Source organism: Sus scrofa, chromosome 6 (assembly GCF_054392235.1).
Source record: "Sus scrofa isolate SSC_HxYL_T2T_F1_AM1 chromosome 6, Sscrofa_HxYL_maternal_Yorkshire_Landrace_v2.0, whole genome shotgun sequence".
Classification (NCBI taxonomy): domain Eukaryota; kingdom Metazoa; phylum Chordata; class Mammalia; order Artiodactyla; family Suidae; genus Sus; species Sus scrofa.
The window spans coordinates 173,218,013-173,238,905 of NC_139388.1; the positions used below are offsets into that span (position 1 = coordinate 173,218,013).

The following is a 20,893-nucleotide window of genomic DNA, read 5'->3' on the forward strand; positions in this document are numbered from 1 at the left end:
TTACAAGTACTTTTCTAAAGGTGGAGGGTATGTGTTAATTTTTCTCCTTCCCTCTCCTTTTATACATGCCCCAAATTTTCTATAATGTCACGTGCTAATTATGAAAACTAGAGAAAAAATAAAATTTACATTTTGACAAAAGGAAAAACTACCTGGTTTGAGTTGGAACTCTTTAAACTCATGTCTAGGCTGTCTGCTTTCCTTTTCACAACCATGAGAAAATGCTTCTTTTGCCTCTGGTAAGTTACAAACGTGGTTTGCATAATTTTCCACCTAAAAAGAAAACAATGCATTTTCTTACAAGTCTATTAAGTCTATTAAGAGATCCCCGTAGTATCAATGTCTATAATCTAGGAAATAGGCAGAAAACTCGACTTTCCTCCAGGGCACGTCTCTCTCTAAACTTCCTTCCATCTGTCTTCTGCCGTCAGGCACCATCTCCCATAAACAGGCTGACACATCGCCACAAATTTCTGGGACAGTCACAATCTCTAGAATTTCTTTCCATTAACAAATCCGATTTTAAATCGACTCTCCTTGTCTCCGGTTTAGGAAACATGGTCATGATACTCGGGAACAGAGAAAAGGCTACACTATTGGTGTTTATATTCTTGTGCAAAAACTCATGATTAAGATGTCCGAAATGTTAGCAGCAAATTATATTAAAGTTAACTGCTGAGTGGTCTTAAAAATTGTTTCTTGTGAATATGATAGCTTCCCAAAAGGCACATCTACGTGGCTAAATAGGAGACTGAAAGCTGACTACATGCTCCGGGCACCAAGGTAAGGAAGGATATGAAATACTTCGTTTCCCCACGACGCTCCGACACTGCTATTCCCATTCACAGCGGAGGGAGCAGCTGGGAGGCTGAGGGTCCCGCGGGGTCAAGCAAAGCCTGGAGAGAAGAGGAGGCAGGCCTCGTCCTCAGGCGGCCCAGAGCCAGGGACTGAGCTCCCAGCAGGCCAAACTGCTTAGACAACTACCGAAATAACGGAACTGCATTTGCTGAACTGTGCTGACGCCTCTTGGGGACAGTTCCTTGGAATATGAACGAGGAGCTGGAAGGCATGGTGGAAGGAACACAGAACTGCCGTCCAGCGTTCTCACTTCCAGGTTCGCTTTGGTTTCCTCCCTTTAACACAGCAGGAACCACACCACCAATTTCTAATAACAATAGCTATGATTTATTAGACACTTGCTGGGTGCCAAGTAAGTATGTGCAATGTTTTAAACACATTAATGTGTGTAAACTTTGCAAGTCCTTTTGAAGAGGTTATTAGCATCTCTTAGAGATGAGGGATTTCAAGCTCAGAGAAGTTAAGGAACTCGCCCAAGGTCATAAAGAGGCAATTTTCCACCCGCATTTGCTTAAAGTTCATGGCCTTCTGTGCTGTCCTGCTTGTTTTCTAAAGGCGCTGCATTCTTCTTTGGAATGGAAAAGTTTGGAAATCAGACTGCCCTCTGACACGTAAAAGTCAACAAGCTACTTGAACTGAGCTGTCAAAACAACGGAGTGATCAGCAAGTCAATCTGAGAGAATTTATTAACTCATTTAAAGGAAGTAGCTCAAATATGAGAAAGTACACTGATCAGTATTGGAAATATCAAAAAAAGTGATAAGAGGGGCAAAAGGTGCCATTATCTACTCATCTAAAGGGTGCCCTGGTTCTAGGAAAAAACAGGTCCAGAAATGAGGACAGGTGTAGACAGTCCTGTTGCGGAAATCTGGTCATCGTAAATCATTTGCTCACAAGCAAACATCTGATTAAAATGTGGCTTCCCATGTCGTGTGCCTGTAGGGAAAGAAGGCATCAGCCATAGGACACAGACGTCTGCTTCCTTTTATTTCTCACTGTCAGTTCAAAAGACAGTATCTTATAACGGAAAAAAATACAAATCATCAATAAAAGACCAAAAAAAAAAAAAAAAAGCCAGTACCTCTTTTTCTACAAACTTCACTGTGAGTTTGATCCATACAAGACCACCTCTGAGAAGCAGATGCACTCACAGTCTGCTGACTAATCAGGTTTCTAAGCTTAAGAGCAGGAGAGTCAGCCAGAGACTTGGTTGCTGAGAAAAGGATAAATGTGCCAAGATCACGAGCAGGGCAGACCTACTGGAACACCCAACCAGTCACCTCTGGGCAACACCCTGTATGCGGCCTCGGCTGGAGACCAGTACGGATTGTTGGTAGACTTCATTAAAAAAAAAAGCGTGCATGTGAGTCCTTTGCAAACTACGCAGTGACATTCAAATGCTGGTTTCTAATATGTTAATTTAATGAAGGATGATGAACAAAACCACAGCCATCTTAAAACTTTATGATATTAGCTCTTACTTCTTTCAATTCTTCCATGGGCTCCACTGGAAGCTCTTCTAGATTCCTGGAGGCAGTCCTCAGGTGTGCTTGCTGTAACGAGCCCCAGACGAAATAGAGGGCTGTTCTCTAAAGGAAAGGGGTTCAATCCCTTCTTTCTCAAGATGTGAAGAAAGTCTTCTAACTGAACTTCTTCCTAGATAAAAGATACATACACACACAGACAGACACATAGACACACACACACACATACATGCATACATGTATAAACAACGGAGCATGCAGAAAATCTGACAGGTTTTTATGGCTAGAGTTATGCTCTCTACAAAGGGCAGTCTAGTTTTCCTACTAATTAATGGTTATGGTTAATTATGAGTTATGAGCACTCACATGAAATAGCTAACAATACAAAAAATATTAAAACTTTAATGGTTGTATAATATTTTCTAAAATAACAAATGGCATGATACATATAATGCAAATGTATGGTAGAGTATTTTTTAAAACAACACAAGCTTACACTCTCTGACATAAATGACAGCAACATCTTCTCAGACCCACCTCTTAGAGTAACGACAGTAAGAACAAAAATAAACAAATGGGACCTAATCAAACTGAAAAGTTTCTGCACAGCAAAGGAAACCCTAAACAACAGGAAAAGACAACCCACAGAAGGGAGAAAATCTTTGCAAGTGAATCAACTGACAAGGGATTCATCTCCACAATTTGTAAACACCTTCTGCAGCTCCATACCAAAAAAACAAACAACCCCATCAAAAAATGGGCAGAAGATCTAAACAGACAGTCCTCCAAAGAAGACATACAGATGGCCGAGAAACACATGAAGCGATGCTCAACGTCACTCATGATTAGAGAGATGCACATCAAAACCGCCATGAGGTACCACCTTACACCAGCCAGAATGGCCATCATCAAAAAGTCTACAAACAGTAAGTGCTAGAGAGGGTGTGGAGAAAAAGGAACCCTAGTACACTGCTGGTGGGATTGTACATTGCTGCAACCACTGGGGAAAGCAGTATGGAGATTCCTCAGAAAACTAAACATAGAACTACCATTGGATCCAGCAATCCCACTCCTGGGCATCTATCCAAAGAAAACCACGACTCTCAAAGACACACGCACTCCGATGTTCATTGCAGCACTATTTGCAATAGCCAAGACATGGAAACAACCTAAATGTCCATTGACAGAGGAGTGAATCAAGAAGATGTGGTACATATACACAATGGAATATTACTCAGCCATTAAAAAGAATGAAATACCGGCATTTTTAGCAACATGGATAGACCTAGAAACTATCTTGCTAAGTGAAGTCAGCCATACAATGAGACACCAACATCAAATGCTATCGCTGACATGTGGAATCTGAAAAAAGGACAGACTGAACTTCTTTGCAGAACAGATGCTGACTCACAGACATTGAAAAACTTAGGTCTCCGGAGGAGATAGTTTAGGGGGGTGGGGGGATGTGCTTGGGCTGTGGGATGGAAATCCTGTGAAATCAGATTGTCATGATCATTATACAACTACAGATGTGATAAATTCATTTGAGTAATAATAATTTAAAGAACCCCACAAGCTTTCTATCTGCCCAGTTCAGAAGTTTGCAATTTAACAGTATGAAAATCTCCCAAGGGTACCTTGCAATGTTATCAATTCCAAAGGAGCTTTTGTCCTCTCTTTTGCTGTATTGTTTGTTAGTTTGTTTTGGGGTTTTCTTGGTCCTCTCTTTTGAATATTTAGCAATAAAAGGACTCCTCTGGAAGCTAGAGAGCCCATTAATTCTGTACTGTCAAGGAATTCTTTTGCTCGCAGGATATGTCTTATAATTTTTGTTGACTTCTAAGTCATTCAGCTCTCTTCGAAAACCTATTGATCTAAACCTTCCATCAATAGTGCCTTTAATTTTTTTTTTTTAATGTCAAAGTAGTCATGCTACCTAAGCTTGCATTATGGTGGGAGAAATAAAAGTCTGCTGATTGATGGAGTGGTATCTGTGTTACTAGAACCACTGAGTAAGACTTGCTCTTAATAACAAACCCAACTTTTAACCAACTTAATCTGACCCAGATTATACTGATAAGCATAATTACCATACTGCAGCTTCTCTACAGAATTATATTAAGATGTGCTTTTTTGGAGTTCTCACTGCAGTGGCTTGGGTCACTCCTATGGCACAGGTTTGATCCCTGGCTGGGAAACCTCCACATGCTGCAGGAGTGCCACCCCCCCAAAAAAAACCTGTTTTTTGATTATTCTTCTCCTTTCTTGCTAAGTTTTCCAGCATCTAACCCTCTTTAAATCAGCAGTTTTGTGGATGATATGTAGAGAAGGCTAATTATCATCTGATACACCGATAGGAAGAAGAACCCAGATCTTTGTATCCCACGCGTCCTCCCCGTGACTCATGGCTAAAAATCTTGTGCTCCTCCCGGGCCTACTCCATGGTCTGGGCCCCACTCACGTCTCCTCCCTGCATGGTCTCTGAGCCTTGTGCTTCAGTTCCTTGTGGTTTCAGTCCTGGGAACCAGAGAGCCCAAGGCACTAGGAACACACAGTATCCTATGAGGACTATTTGGCAATACAGGAAAACTCTTAATAATAAAAGAAAAAGCAGGATATAAAAGTATTATTACGCCTATGTAAAAACCAGATACACAAGGAAAAGAATAGAGGCAAAATACATCACAATGTTAAAACACAGTTGTGATAAACCGATGAGACTGTGAACAATTAGAAAACAGACACATGATACAGGTGGCCAGGAGGCACATGAAAAGATGCTCAACATCACTAATTGTTAGAGAAATGCAAGTCAAAACTGCAGGGAGGTACCACTTCATACCTGTCAGAATGGCCGTCATTAAAAAGTCGACAAATAGCAAATGCTGGGAAGAGTGCAGAGAAAAGGGAACCCTCTTCCACTGTTGACGGGAATGTAAGTTGGTGCAGCCACTGTGGGAAACAGTAGGGAGCTTCCTCAAAAAACTACAAGTAGAGTTGCCAGGGAACTATATCCAATCTCCTGGGAAAGGGATATATTAAAAAATAATGTACATATCTGTATAACTAAGTCACTTTGCTATACAATAGAAATTAGCAGAACACTGTAAATCAACTATTCTGTTTTTTGGCTGCACCCATGGCATGTGAAAGCTCCTGGGCTAGGGATCAAGCCCATGCCACAGCAGCAACCCAAGCTGCTGTAGTGACAATGCCAGATCCTTAACCTGCTGCACCACAGGATCTGCTCCAGCCAACTATACTTTAATGAAAAAAAAAGAAAAAGAAATGTAAATGCAATAAAAGAAAAAAAAAAAACAGAGTTGCCATATAATCCAGCAATCCCACTCCTGGCATATATTCAGACAAAACTATAATTTGAAAAGATACATGCACCCCCATGTTCACAGCAGCACTATGTACAACAGCCAATACACAGAAGCAGCCTAAGTGTCCAATGAAAGATGAATGGATAAAGAAGATGTAGTATATATACACAATGGAATACTACTCAGCCATAAAAAAGAATGAAATAATGTCATTTGTAGCAACATGGATGGACCTAGAGATTATCATTCTGAGTAAGTCAGACAGGGAAAGACAAATACCATTTGATATCACCTACATGTAGAATCTAAAATATGACACAAAAGAACTTAATCTATGAGACAGAAACAGACTCACAGGCAGAGCAAGGGCTTGCCAAGAGGGAGGGGAGTGGGGGAGGGACGGATGGGGAGTTTGGGATCAGCAGATGTGAACTCGTATCTATAGGAGGGATAAGCAAGGGGGTCCCGCTGTTTAGCACGAGGAGCTACATTCAATGTCCTGTGATGAACATGACGGAAGAGACCATGAAAGGGAACATGCGTCTGCGTAACCGAGTCACTCCGCTCTACAGCAGAGGTTAGCACACTGTACACCAACTATGTCCCAATAAAGTTCTTAAAAATTAAAATGTTATCTATAGACTGGATAAACATGGTCCTGCTGTATAGCACAGGGAACTATATTCCATATCCTATAATAAACCATATGGAAAAGAATATGAAAAAGCGCGCGCGCGTGTGTGCGTGTGCGTGTGTAACAATCACTTTCCTATAGACCAAAAACTAACACAACATTGTACATCAACTACACTTCAATAAAAAGTAAATTTAAAAAGAAAGAAAATAAATATTTGAATTATTACGTCATACCACGGACTGCCTGCCCCCAGAGAGTAGCATAACCGTGTCGTAGGGTGGAGTGGGAGAGTCTGAGGCTGGAGGAAGATGAGAGGAGACGTGGATGGAGGACGCCGAGAATGCTTTTGGATCCTTGGCTTCTGGGCGGTTTAGGGGGCTGAAGGGTAAGCAGGACACAGGAAGAGGAGGCTTGCTGGTCAGGAGGGCCGTAGAGATTGCAGGTCAGTATCCAAGAGCGTGACGCATCCAAGCTCCTAGACTGACAGCCTTTCCAAAGCCAGAGACCTTTAAACTCCACTCCACCTAGTCATCCACGGCTACAGCCAAGCCCTTGTCATAACTAAACTACGGCTGGAATCCTGCAGATCCTAAACTTCAAATGCCCCACTCTAACCACCGCCTCCTGCACGCACTGCTCTTTTTTTGTGTGTATGTTAAATATATGAAACCGAGAATTTACCATTTCAGCCATTCTTAAGGGGAGAATTCAGGGCCATTAAGTACCTTCACAGTGTTGTGCAACCACCACCCACTGTCCATTTCCAGAACCTTCTCATTATCCCTTAAACAGTAACTCCTCACTTCCCTCTCTTCTCCCAGCCCCTGGTTACCTCCGCTCACTTTCTGTTTCTAAAAATCTGTCCACCTCTCTCTCTATAACGCTGCCTGTTCTAGGTAACAGGTGGACTTATACATTCGTCCTTTTATTTCTGGCTTAATGTCTTCAAGTTTCATCCACTTTAGAGCAAGGATCCGAAGGTGCTTCCTTTGTAAGGCTGACATCCCTTTGTATTTTGTTTATATCCGTTCAGCTACTGACGGACATTTGGGTTGTTCCCACCTTTGGGCTGTTGTGATAACACTGCTGTAAAAACCGGTGTAACAGGATCTGATTCCCTGCTTCCAGTTGTTTTCAGTACATTCCTAGGAAAAGTATTGTTAGATACATAATTCTATGTTTAACTTTTTTGAGAAACTGCCATAAAAATATAAATAATGGCATGAGATATATTTATATAAAATATATATTATAAATAATGGCACGAGATAGATACATTCGTATGAAATATATATCGTACATAACGGCACGAGACAGATTCGTATGAAATATATATCGTACATAACGGCACGAGATGTATTTGTATGAAATATATATTATCGTACATAACGGCACGAGATGTATTTGTGTGAAATATGCATCGTACATAACGGCACGAGATGTATTTGTATGAAATATATATTATCGTACATAACGGCACGAGATGTATTTGTGTGAAATATGCATCGTACATAACGGCACGAGATGTATTTGTATGAAATATATATTATCGTACATAACGGCACGAGATGTATTTGTGTGAAATATGCATCGTACATAACGGCACGAGATGTATTTGTATGAAATATATATTATCGTACATAACGGCACGAGATGTATTTGTGTGAAATATATATCATACATAATGGCACGAGATGGATTTGTGTGAAATATGCATCGTACATAACGGCACGAGATGTATAAATAACGACCGTTGAGACCTCCAGCCCCTGGACCACATATCGTCTCTCAAACTACTGATACTCTAAGGTTTCACTTATTTCCCCCTCAAGCCTGGACCCAACTGTTTTTCTTTTTTTTTTTTCTTTTTGTCTTTTTAGGGCTGCACCCATGGCATATGGAAAGCTCCCAGGCGAGGGGTTGAATCAGGGCTGCAGCTGCCGGCCTACGTCACGGCCACAGCAACGCCAGATCTGAGCCGCATCTGCGACTTACACCACAGCTCACGGCAACACCGGATTCTTAACCCACTGAGCGAGGCCAGAGATCGAACCTGCATCCTCATGGATACTAGTCAGATTCGTTTCCACTGAGCCACAACGGGAACTCCCTGTTTTTCATGTCAAACAGTCTCTCACCAGTGTCCCCAGCTATCTTGCTCCTTGTGCCACCTGCCTTGCAAATCCCAGCCTGGCAAAAATGTGACCCTGTGACTTTTCTCTCCCTATTTTAGTTTGCTAAGTGCTGGCAGAGGAGGAAGGAAACAAGCGAGCACACAGGCCGGAGCAGCTACAAATCACGGTCTGCCGTCGATCCGAGCTTCCCTACTTGCAGAGGTCACTCTCTGCACTTTGCCAGCTTCTGCTACCACTTCACATGGCAAATATTCAGAACTTCCACCTGTCCCGTCAAACTCCAGATTTCACCTCTCTCCTGTTGGCAGATGACCTTGTCTTCCGCAGCACTGATAAAACTGGGGCCGTCCGAAAACTTGTCGGCTTCTTCCGCCTCCATCAGTATCCTACCGTTTGTCTTTAGAGATCCTGCCTCCTTCCCCTCTCAGTGGAAGAGCTTTCCGGCCTCCTGACCTGTGTTCTAGCTCTCACCCCCACTGCTTCCTCAAGGAAGCTTTTCCGGCCTGTGTATGCTCATTATCTCCTTCCTACTGTGTCTGTCCCTCAGGCCAAGATGTCTCTGATCCTAAAAATAAAGGTAACTCTCCTCTGGTCCTGCCACATCGCCCTCAACTTACTGTCCCCTTTCTAAGCTGTCTCTCACACTCAAGTCACCGCATTTCGGCTTCTGCTGTTTCCCACTGTATTCAAACTCTCAGTCAGCAAGGACCCTCAAGTGCCAAACCCAACTGGACCTGCTTCTGCTCTTTTTATATATAACTCTGTGCAGTATCCGCCACTCTGTTCTATGATGTCACTATTTCTTTTTTCTTTTTTTTTTTAATGGCCGCACCCACAGCATACGGAAGTTCCCAGGCCAGGGATCGAATCCAAGCCACAGGTGTGACCTACACCACAGCTATAGCAATGCCAGATCCTTAACCCACTGCTCTGGGCTGGGGATCGAACCTGTGCCTCCGCAGCAACCTGAGCCTCTGCAGTAGGATTCTTTGGAGGGGGGCACCCACAGCATATGGAGGTTCCCAGGCTAGGGGTCAAATCGGAGCTGTAGCCGCCAGCCTACACCAGAGCCACAGCAACGCCAGATCTGAGCCGCGTCTGAGACCTACACCACAGCTCACGGCAACACTGGATCCTTAACCCACTGAGCAAGGGCAGGGATCAAACCCACAACCTCATGGTTCCTAGTCAAACCACTATTATTTTGAGCGTTCTGACCCTTGCAGTTGACCAATCTCAACTAACACAGGAGGATTACTGAAAACATTGGGTACACGGGCATATGCTCTGAACTAAACCTAGTTACATGGGAAATAGACATGGAACCGGACAGCCACTGCTGGTCTATCCTGACCCAGGAGGTCTTTGGTTTACGGGTTTCCCTATGAATCTCTTCCTCCTGTTTTCTCTACATGGATGGACTTTCTCTGCTGGCTCATCAGCAAAGCTAAAAACAACCGTCCAAGTCCTAAGCCTTATGTAATTGTTCAGATGAAGTCATTTCTGTTATCCATCTCTTAGTTCAAAATAATTAAAGAGAGACGTTTGAGTAGCTGTTGCTCGCCCAAGGAATTGTGCCCCTCTCTCCAAAGCTGGTTGTACAGTGTTCCTCATTCACACAGCTGTGGCTGGGATAGACTGGAAGTAGGGGGTACTAATACGACACCAAAGCCTATGCTTTGATCCAGGATTGGCAGAGAAGTACAAGTTGCAGGGAAAAGTGTGTAGCCTAGGAAGGCACTATGAACTCAGTCTACTATTGAAGAGCCATGCATATCCAACTGTCTAGTGAACAACGAAGTCTGAACAATCCACTCGTCTTTCTTTCCCACCTGCTCCTCCTCCTGTATATGCTGCAGTTAAAAAAGTCACCACCAGTGTAGTTTCCCAAGCAAGAAACCTGGGGGTCGTCCTTGGCCCCTCCGTATTCATCCCACACGCATACACAACCAACCCCTGAATTTATAGATGCTACCTCCTTTATCATTCTCTAATTCATCCTCTCTATGTCTGGATTGCTGCCTTAATTTGACTCACCTCATTACCTGCCCAAATAAGTGTAATAGCATCTTTAACTGATCTCCCTGCTGCTGGGCTGGTGCCCGTTCAGACCTTGGCTTGGCACCAAGTCTTCACAACCTGGCTCCCGCCTGTCTCTCCCATCTTCCGCACACCTTGATGTCAGCCCTTCAGAGCAGTGTTCATATTGAACCCAACCATGCTGCCTATTCTAAGACCGACTATTTGGGTCTCTCTGCCTGGAATCCTAGGTCCTTCTGCCTCTTCTGCTCTGACATCCCAGAACTGACATTCTTCCAGAGGATTTATTGAGACCCAATGGTTGAGGAATTTGAAAATGCTAAAAAAGCAGATCTTGAGGCAATATAAACTCATCCTTTGAAATCCAAATGCTCTGATATCTAAACTGTGCCTGAAAGAGCCTACATTACCAAGTATATATACACACTGCTCTTTAGAAGGAGAGGCTGAGTACATGCTCACAAGTATCTTAAAAAGCCACTGGAAAGAAGCACATCCTGTCGCATTCGTGGACTTCCAAAAACTTCTAGATGTAAAGAGTGGGGTGGTAAAACTGGCAAAGCGAACTGAGACAGAGAGAAGGAATGTTAGGCGGGAAGAGGGCAAAAAGAATGAGAGGGGTCGCTCGCTCGGCGTGTTCGGACCTCGCCCAGGAGGCGCCCTTCCCCCGCAGCGCAGGGGCCGGGACCACACTTCCGCGACCGCACACCTGCTGGCTCCGAGCAAAGGATGAGCTCTGGGTCCTGAGGTCGTGGAGGGACATAAGGGACACAGTAACGAGTAGGTGGATTTTCCACGAAAATGGAAATACCCACTCAGGCTATTCGCCCAACCCTTCTTTCTTCCTCCTACACCAATGTGATTCAAAACTTAGAGCTCCTTAAACACAGTGTACACTGTACAACTTCTGAATGAAAAGAGAAAAATACTTTTTAAAAAAGGTGAAGACAATGCAGCAATGTTGAAACACTTAAAATATAAAATTAAGTGAAAAAGAAAGGCAAAATATACAGCTATGATTATCACTATGTAAAAAACATATGCACATAAGAAAGGATTGACACAGAAAAATGACCTGGTGATATGGCAGGAATGGCTTTCTCAAGCTCGGTGCTACCGACATTCGGGGCCGGCTCACTCTTTGGTCTTTTTTTTTTTTTTTTTTTTTTTTTTTAATTTCTTGGGCCGCTCCCTCGGCATATGGAGGTTCCCAGGCTAGGGGTTGAATCGGAGCTGTAGCCACCAGCCTACGCCAGAGCCACAGCAATTCGGGATCCGAGCCACGTCTGCAACCTACACCACAGCTCACGGCAAAGCCGGATCGTTAACCCACTGAGCAAGAGCAGGGACCGAACCTGCAACCTCATGGTTCCTAGTCGGATTCGCTAACCACTGCGCCACAACGGGAACTCCCTGGCTCACTCTTTGTTGTGGGGGGACGTCCTGCGCACAGCAGAACGCAGCGCAGCACCCCTGGCTCCTACTAGCTAGTGACACATCCCCAGTTGTGGCAACTAAAAATGTCTCTACCCATTGCCAAATGTCTCTTGGGGATCAAATCCAAATTTCCCCCAGGTTTATAACCACCTGGCTAGGGTGACAGAATAACTCAAGATTTTAACATTGCCAACATTGTCATAATGATGTTTGTTCAATAAATACATGTTGGAGGAGAAAAGGAAAAGTCCTTACCATATAGAACTTAACAGCCCCCCCTTTTTTGAGGGGGGTCTTTTTGCCATTTCTTGGGCCGCTCCCTTGGCATATAGAGGTTCCCAGGCTAGGGGTCTAATCGGAGCTGTGGCCGTGGGCCTACGCCACAGCCACAGCAACACATGATCCAAGCCATGTCTGCGACCTACACCACAGCTCATGGCACCGCCGGATCCTTAACCCGCTGAGCAAGGCCAGGGAACGAACCCGAAACCTCATGGTTCCTAGTCAGATTCCTTAACCACTGCACCACGATGGGAACTCCCTTACAGCCCCTTTTTTCACGAGTTAGAATTTATTAAGTTCCCATTTAACGTGAAAAACTGAAAAAGCTGCAGAACTTGCCTTTCTTTTCCAATGTGTTATCGAAGAGAAAGCTGAATTTCTCAGAACTTGGAAACTTGACCTGGCTCTATGCATGACATGTCACAAATATCTGCTGTAAACTGGCCCGAGGAATAAAAATATCTAAATGATTCTATCCCCACAAATACCTGTTAAAAATTCACACTTCGCATATCTTCAAAATAAATTTACGTTTAAGAAGAAATAATAAGACACAAGATGGAACACATATTTTAAGACAAGTTAAACTTTTCCAAACTAAAACGACTGCATTGGAGCAAAATAAATCATTCTATTTTTAAGGCCCTCTGTTCCCATCTTTTTAGGACTATTAGGTCTGCCCTCTTTTGCCAAAAACAGTTTTCAATCATTCTTCCTGTTCTTTGGTTCCTTGACTCGCATCACAAAGAATGTTTTCTGATTAAGAAACTGATGTGAAGAGGAGGCTCAAGAAGAGTTTCAAGCATCTCCTGTCCACAAAATTCTGTTGTTAAGGTGTTGGGTTCGTACGGGCTTGAAGTTGAAATCAATCCTGTTACATGATCAGGCCGACTGATCTTTTCACATACATGAATGCAGCACTAAAATGTACACCTCACACAGTATTCGCTTAAGCAAGGAACAATTTTCTTTCTTCGTATAAAACTGGGTAAGCCCAAAAATGCATTTTGATTTTTTTTCTCTCCATTTTCTTCTTTTTGCTTTTTAGGGCCTGATTTGGGCATATGGAAATTCCCAGGCCAGGGGTCTCATGGGAGGTACAGCTGCCTAGCCACGGCCACAGCCACGCTTGGATCCCCCACCCACTGAGCAAGGCCAGGGATGAACCCACCTCCTCATGGATATTAGTCTGATTCGTTTACCCCTGAGCCACAACAGGAACTCCCCCCCCCCTCCATTTTCAAAACACGCTAGGCTCTAGAAATGTAGTTTGTATTTACCAGTGTGCACCTCTCCACCCTCCTCTCTCGTTTGCTCAGTACAGAAAGCCTGCCATAGTACAGAGAAACAGAGAACATCTTCTGAATGCCTCCAGAGCTGGAGAAGGTGAAACACTTAGCTACCCAAAACATTGCAGCAGGAAAGTAGAAGGAGGTGGTGGAGAGATGACAGACGAACGTATATTCAGGAAGGTGCAGTGTGGACAAGGAAGGGTGAGAATGGCAGTGGAATGAACAGAATGAGAAAACTGGCGCTCAGGGTGACGAGAGACGTGAATGAGGTTGTAGCTTTAAAGGCAGAAGGTAACTGACTTGATGACGCTTGACGTTGAGGATGCAAAAGGCCTCCAGCTTCATCAGGAAGTAAGGTGCATGACGAACACAGGGCAAAAAGAAGAAAATGGCAGTTCTTTGTTCACAGGCCGGCAACCAGGGGAAGCGGTGGTTTGGTGGACTTTGTCATGGCCTGGATTTTCAGGCCCGGTCTCTGTGCAGGGGTGAGTCTTCGCCTGGAAAGTGAGAAAAGGAACGCCTACCCAACAGATTGCGGGTGTTCTCAGCCCTCTTTAAATAAGAGCAGCAGCCTAACTCTAAATGCCTGCTGTGCGTGGGTCCCGGGAAACCGGCGACTCCATCCTCATGCAGAATCCCTCCAGCCCGCGGTTGGAAAGGCCGATCCAGAGGAGGCTCTCCTGTCGTTTCGGGCCATGCTGGGCAGAGAAGAGGGAAAGACCGGGATGCTGAAAAAGAACGGAGAATAGGTCCTTTCCTCCTCGGGTCTGCGGCCGGAGCCTCGGGACCCGGGCCCGAAAGTGTCCTTCGGTGAGCGCTGTGAGGGTCCCAGGGCGCGCCCAACGCCGCTCCACAGCCGCTCAGAGGCCAGCGGCAGGTGCCTGCCCAGTCTCAGGCGTCATAGCAACCGCGCTCGCCGCGGAGACGCCTCCGCCTTCTTCCGGCGGGAACCATAGAAACGACGCGCTCCATTGGCCCAGGGGCTGCGCTTCCTGCGGAGATCATTGTTACGGCGCCGACCATTGGCTCCTGGCTTAGCTTTGACGGGAACGAAGGTACGGCTCTTTCCATTGGCTCTGTAGTACCCAGGGTCACTTCGTGGCGCGTATTTGCAGCTCAAGTCTTGTCTCAGGGCATTTATAGTTCTCAAATAGCTTCCGCCAGGCCTTATCTAGAGCCCTGGCCTAATAAACTTGGACTTATTGTCTGGAAGTAACTTTATACATAAAAGGGACAGGCTGCGCGGTCAGGAGTTCTGAATTGTGGGTGAGGACCTGTCACTAACTGGATGGGGCCCCGGACAAATCACATTTTCGGACTGAGCTCATTATGGTAAAAATGAAGAAACTGGACTTGACTAGAATGATCCGTAAAGCCGAAGTCCTTTAGAAGTCCTAAACACTGAATATTCGGTTTAGGAAAACGGCATCCTAGTTGATGCAAAATAAAACTGAATGACACAAAATTTAACATAGGCTCGGTTTATTTCATCCTCGCTTAAATGCTCTTATTGCAAAATTCTCGTTAGTTCATCAGAGCTCGATTTTACCCGTTTTGGGGCCCTTCCTTTGCTGATATCCTAAACAAACTTGACATTTCTTAGTCTTGCTCGTTTCGCGCAGGGTCCTTTGCAAAGTTTTGCCAGTTCTAGACGCACTACACGGCCGGGTCTTATCCTTACCTTCTAGATGTGCTTTAGTCATTCCCTCTGGCACCAGAGCTCTCGCCGGGGTGTTTTTCTCTGATCTGAAACGCTCACCACCATCACCTTCAGCCCACTTGACTTTCCACTTGGCAGTTCAAGCGTTATTTCCTCAGGGATACATTCCTCCCTCCTCCCATCCGGGTCGAGTGTCTCCTTATTCGCTCTCATTGATTTGTGCTCCCTTTCTTTCTTCGTTTTCTTTATTTTATACTCTTTCACTTGCCGATGAAACAATCCAAAGAACCAACCCCTTGGAATTTTGACATGTAAATACTGTTCATATATATATATATACACATTTTTTTTTCGTTTTAGGGCCGAACCCTCGGCATATGTAAGTTTCCAGGCTAGGGGTTGAATGGGAACTGTAGCCTCAGGCCTGCACCACAGCCACGCCAGATCTGCGCCTTACATCACAGCTCTCCGAAATGTGGACTCCTTAACCCACTGAGCGAGAGCAGGTATGGAACCCACATCCTCATGGATACTAGTCCAGTTCATTACCGATGGGCCATGACAGGAACTCCACAAATACTGTTTAAATGCTCTGAGTGAAAACAAAACGGAATCGAAAAACCCTCTAAATAACTTCATTTAGGGTAGTGGTGGTTGTAATGAAGTATTCAGGTGTATCTTGGCACTTCTCTTTCAACTTTTTCAATTAAAGTTTATTGTACCTCTATGGCCAGACAGACACATTGGGCTACCCTCCCCAATTCACTCCATTTTCTGCATTTGAACTCAGGTACCTGCTTCTACCTAGTTCTTAATGGTACTCTTTCTCATTGCACACTAGACCATCCTAGGGCTCATTCAGGGTGCTTCTCTAGACTATACCTCTTTGCACTCCCAACCAAAAGCCCAGGACAGTCAGTGGTTTGAAAACTTCTCAAGGATTCAGGAACCGAGCAGGGCACCATTTATTGTGAATTATGTGCCAGGTGCCCGATGAATGCTTTATCTTCACTTTTGCTTGTTTAATCCTCGGAACAAATGGCAGCATTTTGTAGAGATAATCACCCTTTTACAGACCAGGAAGTTGTGATGAAGTCAGGTGTCTAAGCGCAGCTGGAAGGGTCAAATCTGGCTAAAACGATTCCAAAACTCATACTCTTTAATGCATTGTAATGCCTCCCTCAGGGCAGTGGTTACCAACTGGCCCCTGCCCAGCCCCAGGTAGCAGCCAGGGTTAGCCTTCCCTCAAGAGCAGTTCTGAAATATTTGAAAGGTAAATTCTTAACTCAAATATGGGGAGAATCTAGGCAAAGTAAATGCAGTGGAAGCTAACCATTCTACAGGCACTCTATCTTGGGGAAGTGTCCTTCTCTCCTACTCTCACTAAAATACGTTTCGAAAAAACACCCTTTCCATTGTGTTGACTTTTGGGCACACACTTTATTGTACTTAATTTTTTATATAATCATTTCCCAACCCAGACATGTTGATTCATCCTTTTAATCCTCAGACTCCTCAGGACCTGCATATAGCAGGCATCAACAAACACCTGATCTTCAAAGCGTGGCCATTCATGCACCCCTAATTCTTGTTACAGTATGAGGAAGACTGATATTCAGGCCCCACATGTGTATTCTGAGGAATATAATTCCCAGGAAGATTTTTTTTAAAAGGTGAAAAACAGCTTGGGTTCATTTTCAAAATCAAGGTAACATTCAAGTGAGTGTGTCAGGCGGTTTGGTCATAACTGCTTTGCCCTGTTTTCCTTTTTTTGTACGTTTTTTAGGGCCGCACCTGCGCAGCATATGGAAGTTCCCAGGCGAGGGCTTGAACTGGAGCTGGAGCTGCCAGTCTACGCCGCAGCCACGCCAGATCCGAGCCGCGTCTGCAAACTACACCACAGCTCACAGCAAGGTCCTTAACTCACCGCAGGAGCCAGGGATGGAACCCGCACCCCATGGATCCTAGTCAGGTTTGTTACGGCTGAGCCACATGGGGTCCTATGTTCATTTTTTAATGAGTAGGAAAGGACTTTTGAAAGACCAAACGCACTTGTCAGCGTACCACTTGCAGCTTTTGCCCTTCATTTTCTGTCTTTCTGAAAGCAAAAAGATTTATTCTAGTTCTCCCCATACGTAAGAGCCCTGGTCCACTGAACAATTTTTGAGCCTATAAATACGGGCTTTTTACTTCAGTTTTTGTCACGTATAAAAGCTGTATGTCGCGACTGAAGGTCGTCCACTAGCTTCTCTTCTATCTCTATGCCCTTTTCTACTTCTTCTTCTGACAACAGTAACTCGGTTTCTGAGTCTTTGGTTATAATAACCACAAACGACCGGCGTGAATCAAGGATATTAGCCACCACCACTTGATGTCGATAAATTTCCAAAGCATTCCGTGCGCGATCAATTACGATGGCGGGGTCAGTCTCCAATTTAAAGGAAATTATAAATGCTTGGGGAGCCCAGTCTTTAACCAAAGGAGAAAGCATTTTTGGCACCATCTTCATTGTTATCTGTATTGGAAAAAGAAAATCTTCATAAGCAAACAAAGTTACTTGTTGACCTCAAGGGAAACTAAGAAAGCAAGGACTCAGCTGTTTGGCTATGTCAATTCAGGTGAGATTTCTCACTGTCACACTTCGAGGCATCGTAAACGCTGACTTAAAAGCCGTGCCTCTGTAGGGTTCACGAGGATTCCTGATTTCAAGCCTTCATACATGTTCTGGGGCAAAACCACCCCATGAGTTAGCCCTGCTCTGCCACCCTCACTGCCATCAGCAGAACTCTAGAGAACGGCATCACATTTTCTCAAACATTCTCTTTTATTTTTTAAACTAAACTCTCAACTGAAAAAATGCAAATAACCTATTTATGCAAACGTTACTTTGGCAGAAGCTCAAACAAGGCTGAGTTTTTAAGCCTCTTAGCCTAAACTATTTCTTGCACTGGTAGACTGGCTATTTGATTCCATTTAAAAATGATCACTAGTTAAAAAAAAAAAAAAAAAAGACAGAAAGGAGTTCCCATTGTGGCTCAGCATAAACGAATCTGACTAGCATCCATAAGGACTCAGGTTTGATCCCTGGCCTCGCTCAGTGGGTTAAGGATCCAGTGTTGCTGTGAGCTGTGGTGTAGGTCGCAGATGTGGCTCAGATCCTGCGTTGCTGTGGCTATGGCGTAGGCTGGCAGTTACAGCTCTGATTTGACCCCTAGCCTGGGAACCTCCACATACCACGGGTGCAGCCCTAAAAAAAATAAATAAATAAAAACAGGAGTTCCCATTGTGGCACAGTGGAAACGAATCTTGACTAGCATTCATTAGGATGCAGGTCCAATCCCTGGCATTGCTAAGCGGGTCAGGGATCTGGCATTGCTGTGAGCTGTGGTATAAGTCGCAGAAGTGGCTCGGATCTGGCGTTGCTGTGGCTGTGGCACAGGCCCTCAGCTGTAGCTCCGATTCAATCCCTAGCTTGGGAACTTCCATGTGCCGAAGGTGCGGCCCTAAAAAGCAAAAAAAAAAAATCACTTTTAACATCTTAGCATTGAGGAAACAGAACTGATTTTATTTTGAGCCATCAAAAACTACTGTAGGGAGTTCCCTGGTGGCTCAGTGGGTTAAGGATCTAGTGTTGTCACTGCTGTGGCTCTGGTTACTGCTGTGGCAGGATTCAATTCCTGGCCCAGGAATATGTGTATGCTTCAAGGGCAGCCAAAAAACAAACAAACAAAAAACTACTATATCAGTCTCAATCCCTTCTAAGGGGAAGGTTAAGTTGTTTTGTGTACTTTCAAGATAGAAGTGAAAGTTACAGGATAAACCACAGCTCCCAGAACTTGAAAAGTGTGAAATCACTAAGCTAAGCACCAGGATTTCCCCTCTGAGTCAGCGAGTGTGAGAGTGATCATATGCTCAGACCCCACTTCATCTCCCTCCTTGGCATTTATCACGCCTAACGTGGTAGGCATTCGACTTGTCTCCCCTGTAGGGCATAAGCAAAACAAGGGCTTGGTATGCTTCTTTTCACTGCTTTGCCTGCAGGTCCTACAGTAGTGTCTGGCATATGGTAGGTACTCAGTACTGGCTGAAGAAAGGGACAAATAAACCATCTTAGGAAGTCAGCAGGTGCCCCCAGTTTTTCCTACTTATAGTCTACTAAGAATCCCCTTGGGTCCCAAGAAGGCAGAGCAAGTCAGCCTCTCAACCACACCACCACCTTCCCCACACCTCTTCCCGCAACTGCAACAATACCCACCATCTACGCTGCCCCCTCCACTCTCGCTCTCTCTGAGTCACCTTCCATACTGATGCCAGAATGTTCTTCTCCAACAAAAACTTTATTCATCATTCTCCTACGTAGGTTCCCTTGGCTCCACAGGATTAAGTCCAACCTCCTCAAGAAGGAATACAAAACCTCCTATGAAGTAAGCTGTCTCTCCAGTCCTCCCTCCACCCCCACCACTCTCCTGACTCCGGAGCCTTCGGGAACAACTTTCTTTCACAATGCACTGCCCACCTCCAAACCCCAATTGTGTACTCTGTCTGGAATGATCTTCTCTACTTCATCGGGTCCCCCCTCTACGCACCTTTTAACACCCCGTTCAAGCCATCTCCTCCAGAAAGCCCTGACTTCCCCCAAGTTTCACTCACCCCATGCTGACTCCACTTGTACGTACCTCTACCAGAGCATTTATGACTCTGTACTGTAATTATGTCTGTGTCCAGCAACCTCACTAGACTGTGAGGTCCTTTAGGGAGGGCGGTGTCTTATTCATCTCTGTATCCCTAGTGCCTAGCACATATGGGATGCACAAAGGCCATCTCCAGATCAAAAGGAAATTAACCCGAGATTGGTTATAGGGAATGAGATCTCCGGAAGAGACGCGCCCATCACCTGCAGCGGGCCCCCAGACGACTGGATCTTGTGTTCAGGCATTTCAGAGGCAGGAACATAGAAATCGGACACGGCCGCAGCCAGGTAAAACATCGCAGAAGAGCCTGCAAAGAGAAGCACAGGGGGTAATAAATCGAAGAGGGGTATGAGGCCAGGTCCTTCTCAGCTCAGGCTCCCCCACGGTGAGAGCCCTGGGTAATGAGGGGGTCAGGGGATACGTGTCTAGGGGGGAAAAGGCTCTGCCGCTGGGCATTGGACAGACTCCTAAAGGCACGCACCTAGCGGATTGAGCGCCTGGGCTGCAGCCTGCAGCAGATGCAAATAGTCGGCCAAAGTGGTGAACTCTACGGCCAAGAAGGTGCCGGCAGCCTCAGCCTCCTGGTAGCTCCGCAGAGCCGCAGCGAAGCCCGGAAGCGACTTCTCCTCCGCCTCCAGACTCAGCAGGCCGGGAGGGGCTCGGCCAGAGGGTCGCAACGCCGACAGCCAGGTCTGGGGCGGGAAGCGGTGGGCAAAGGGGAAGGCAGAGCGAGCGCGGTACAGGAACAGGACGCCGTAGCCCGCGGCCAGAAAGGCCTCTGCGGAGGTGGCCCCGCGCCGCCCGCTGCTGAAGTTGTCCAGGAAGCGCACAGGCCGGGCTTCCAGGGGGACCTTGGTGCCACCGGACGTGACCAACACCACCCGCCGCCCCTGCGAGCCCAGCCCGGCGGCGAAGCGAGCCATAACCTCCGCCCAGCGCGTAGCACCGGCGGGCTGGGGGAACTCGGCCACCAGGTCCACGGCCGCCATCGGTCCCGGGCGGCCCCGCGCCTGCGCGAGCTCGGCGGCCCCGGCGCCACGCCCCCTGT

General features: G+C 45.6%; 2 protein-coding genes across 54 annotated transcripts in view; both read right to left on the reverse strand.

Moving 5' to 3' along the window:
- The window catches only part of CCDC30 (coiled-coil domain containing 30), a 104,556-nt gene extending 90,153 nt beyond the window's left edge, over window positions 1–14,403 (reverse strand). For 27 of the 50 annotated variants that reach the window (XR_014808569.1, XR_014808568.1, XM_084965467.1 and 24 more), the window contains exons 1-3: window positions 13,795–14,403; window positions 2,340–2,514; window positions 153–273 (exon numbers count right to left, since the gene is read on the reverse strand). Coding sequence is in view for 47 of the 50 variants with exons in the window: in XM_084965469.1 (XP_084821595.1) it covers window positions 153–273; window positions 2,340–2,357 (139 nt within the window). In the remaining 3 variants the exon portion in view is untranslated. Of the gene's footprint in view, window positions 1–152; window positions 274–2,339; window positions 2,515–5,184; window positions 5,365–6,541; window positions 7,454–13,794 lie in introns of all 50 variants that reach the window. The other 23 variants (XR_014808570.1, XM_084965465.1, XM_084965449.1 and 20 more) reach the window with 4 other exon arrangements.
- Window positions 14,404–16,574: 2,171 nt separating this feature from the next.
- On the reverse strand, window positions 16,575–20,841 carry PPCS (phosphopantothenoylcysteine synthetase). Of its 4 annotated transcripts, none has more exons than XR_014808578.1 (4): window positions 20,327–20,841; window positions 19,831–20,152; window positions 19,410–19,545; window positions 16,575–17,669 (listed from the first exon to the last, which is right to left on the reverse strand). XR_014808578.1 is itself a non-coding variant. In XM_084965495.1 (3 exons), exons 1-3 carry the CDS (start codon window positions 20,832–20,834, stop codon window positions 17,346–17,348), a joined length of 936 nt encoding a protein of 311 aa, XP_084821621.1. In that variant the 5' UTR covers window positions 20,835–20,841; the 3' UTR covers window positions 16,575–17,345. The 4 variants fall into 4 exon arrangements, 1 of the variants encoding a protein (XP_084821621.1); XR_014808577.1 differs by having other exon boundaries at window positions 19,410–19,548; XR_014808576.1 differs by lacking the exon at window positions 19,410–19,545.
- Window positions 20,842–20,893: the final 52 nt, after the last annotated feature.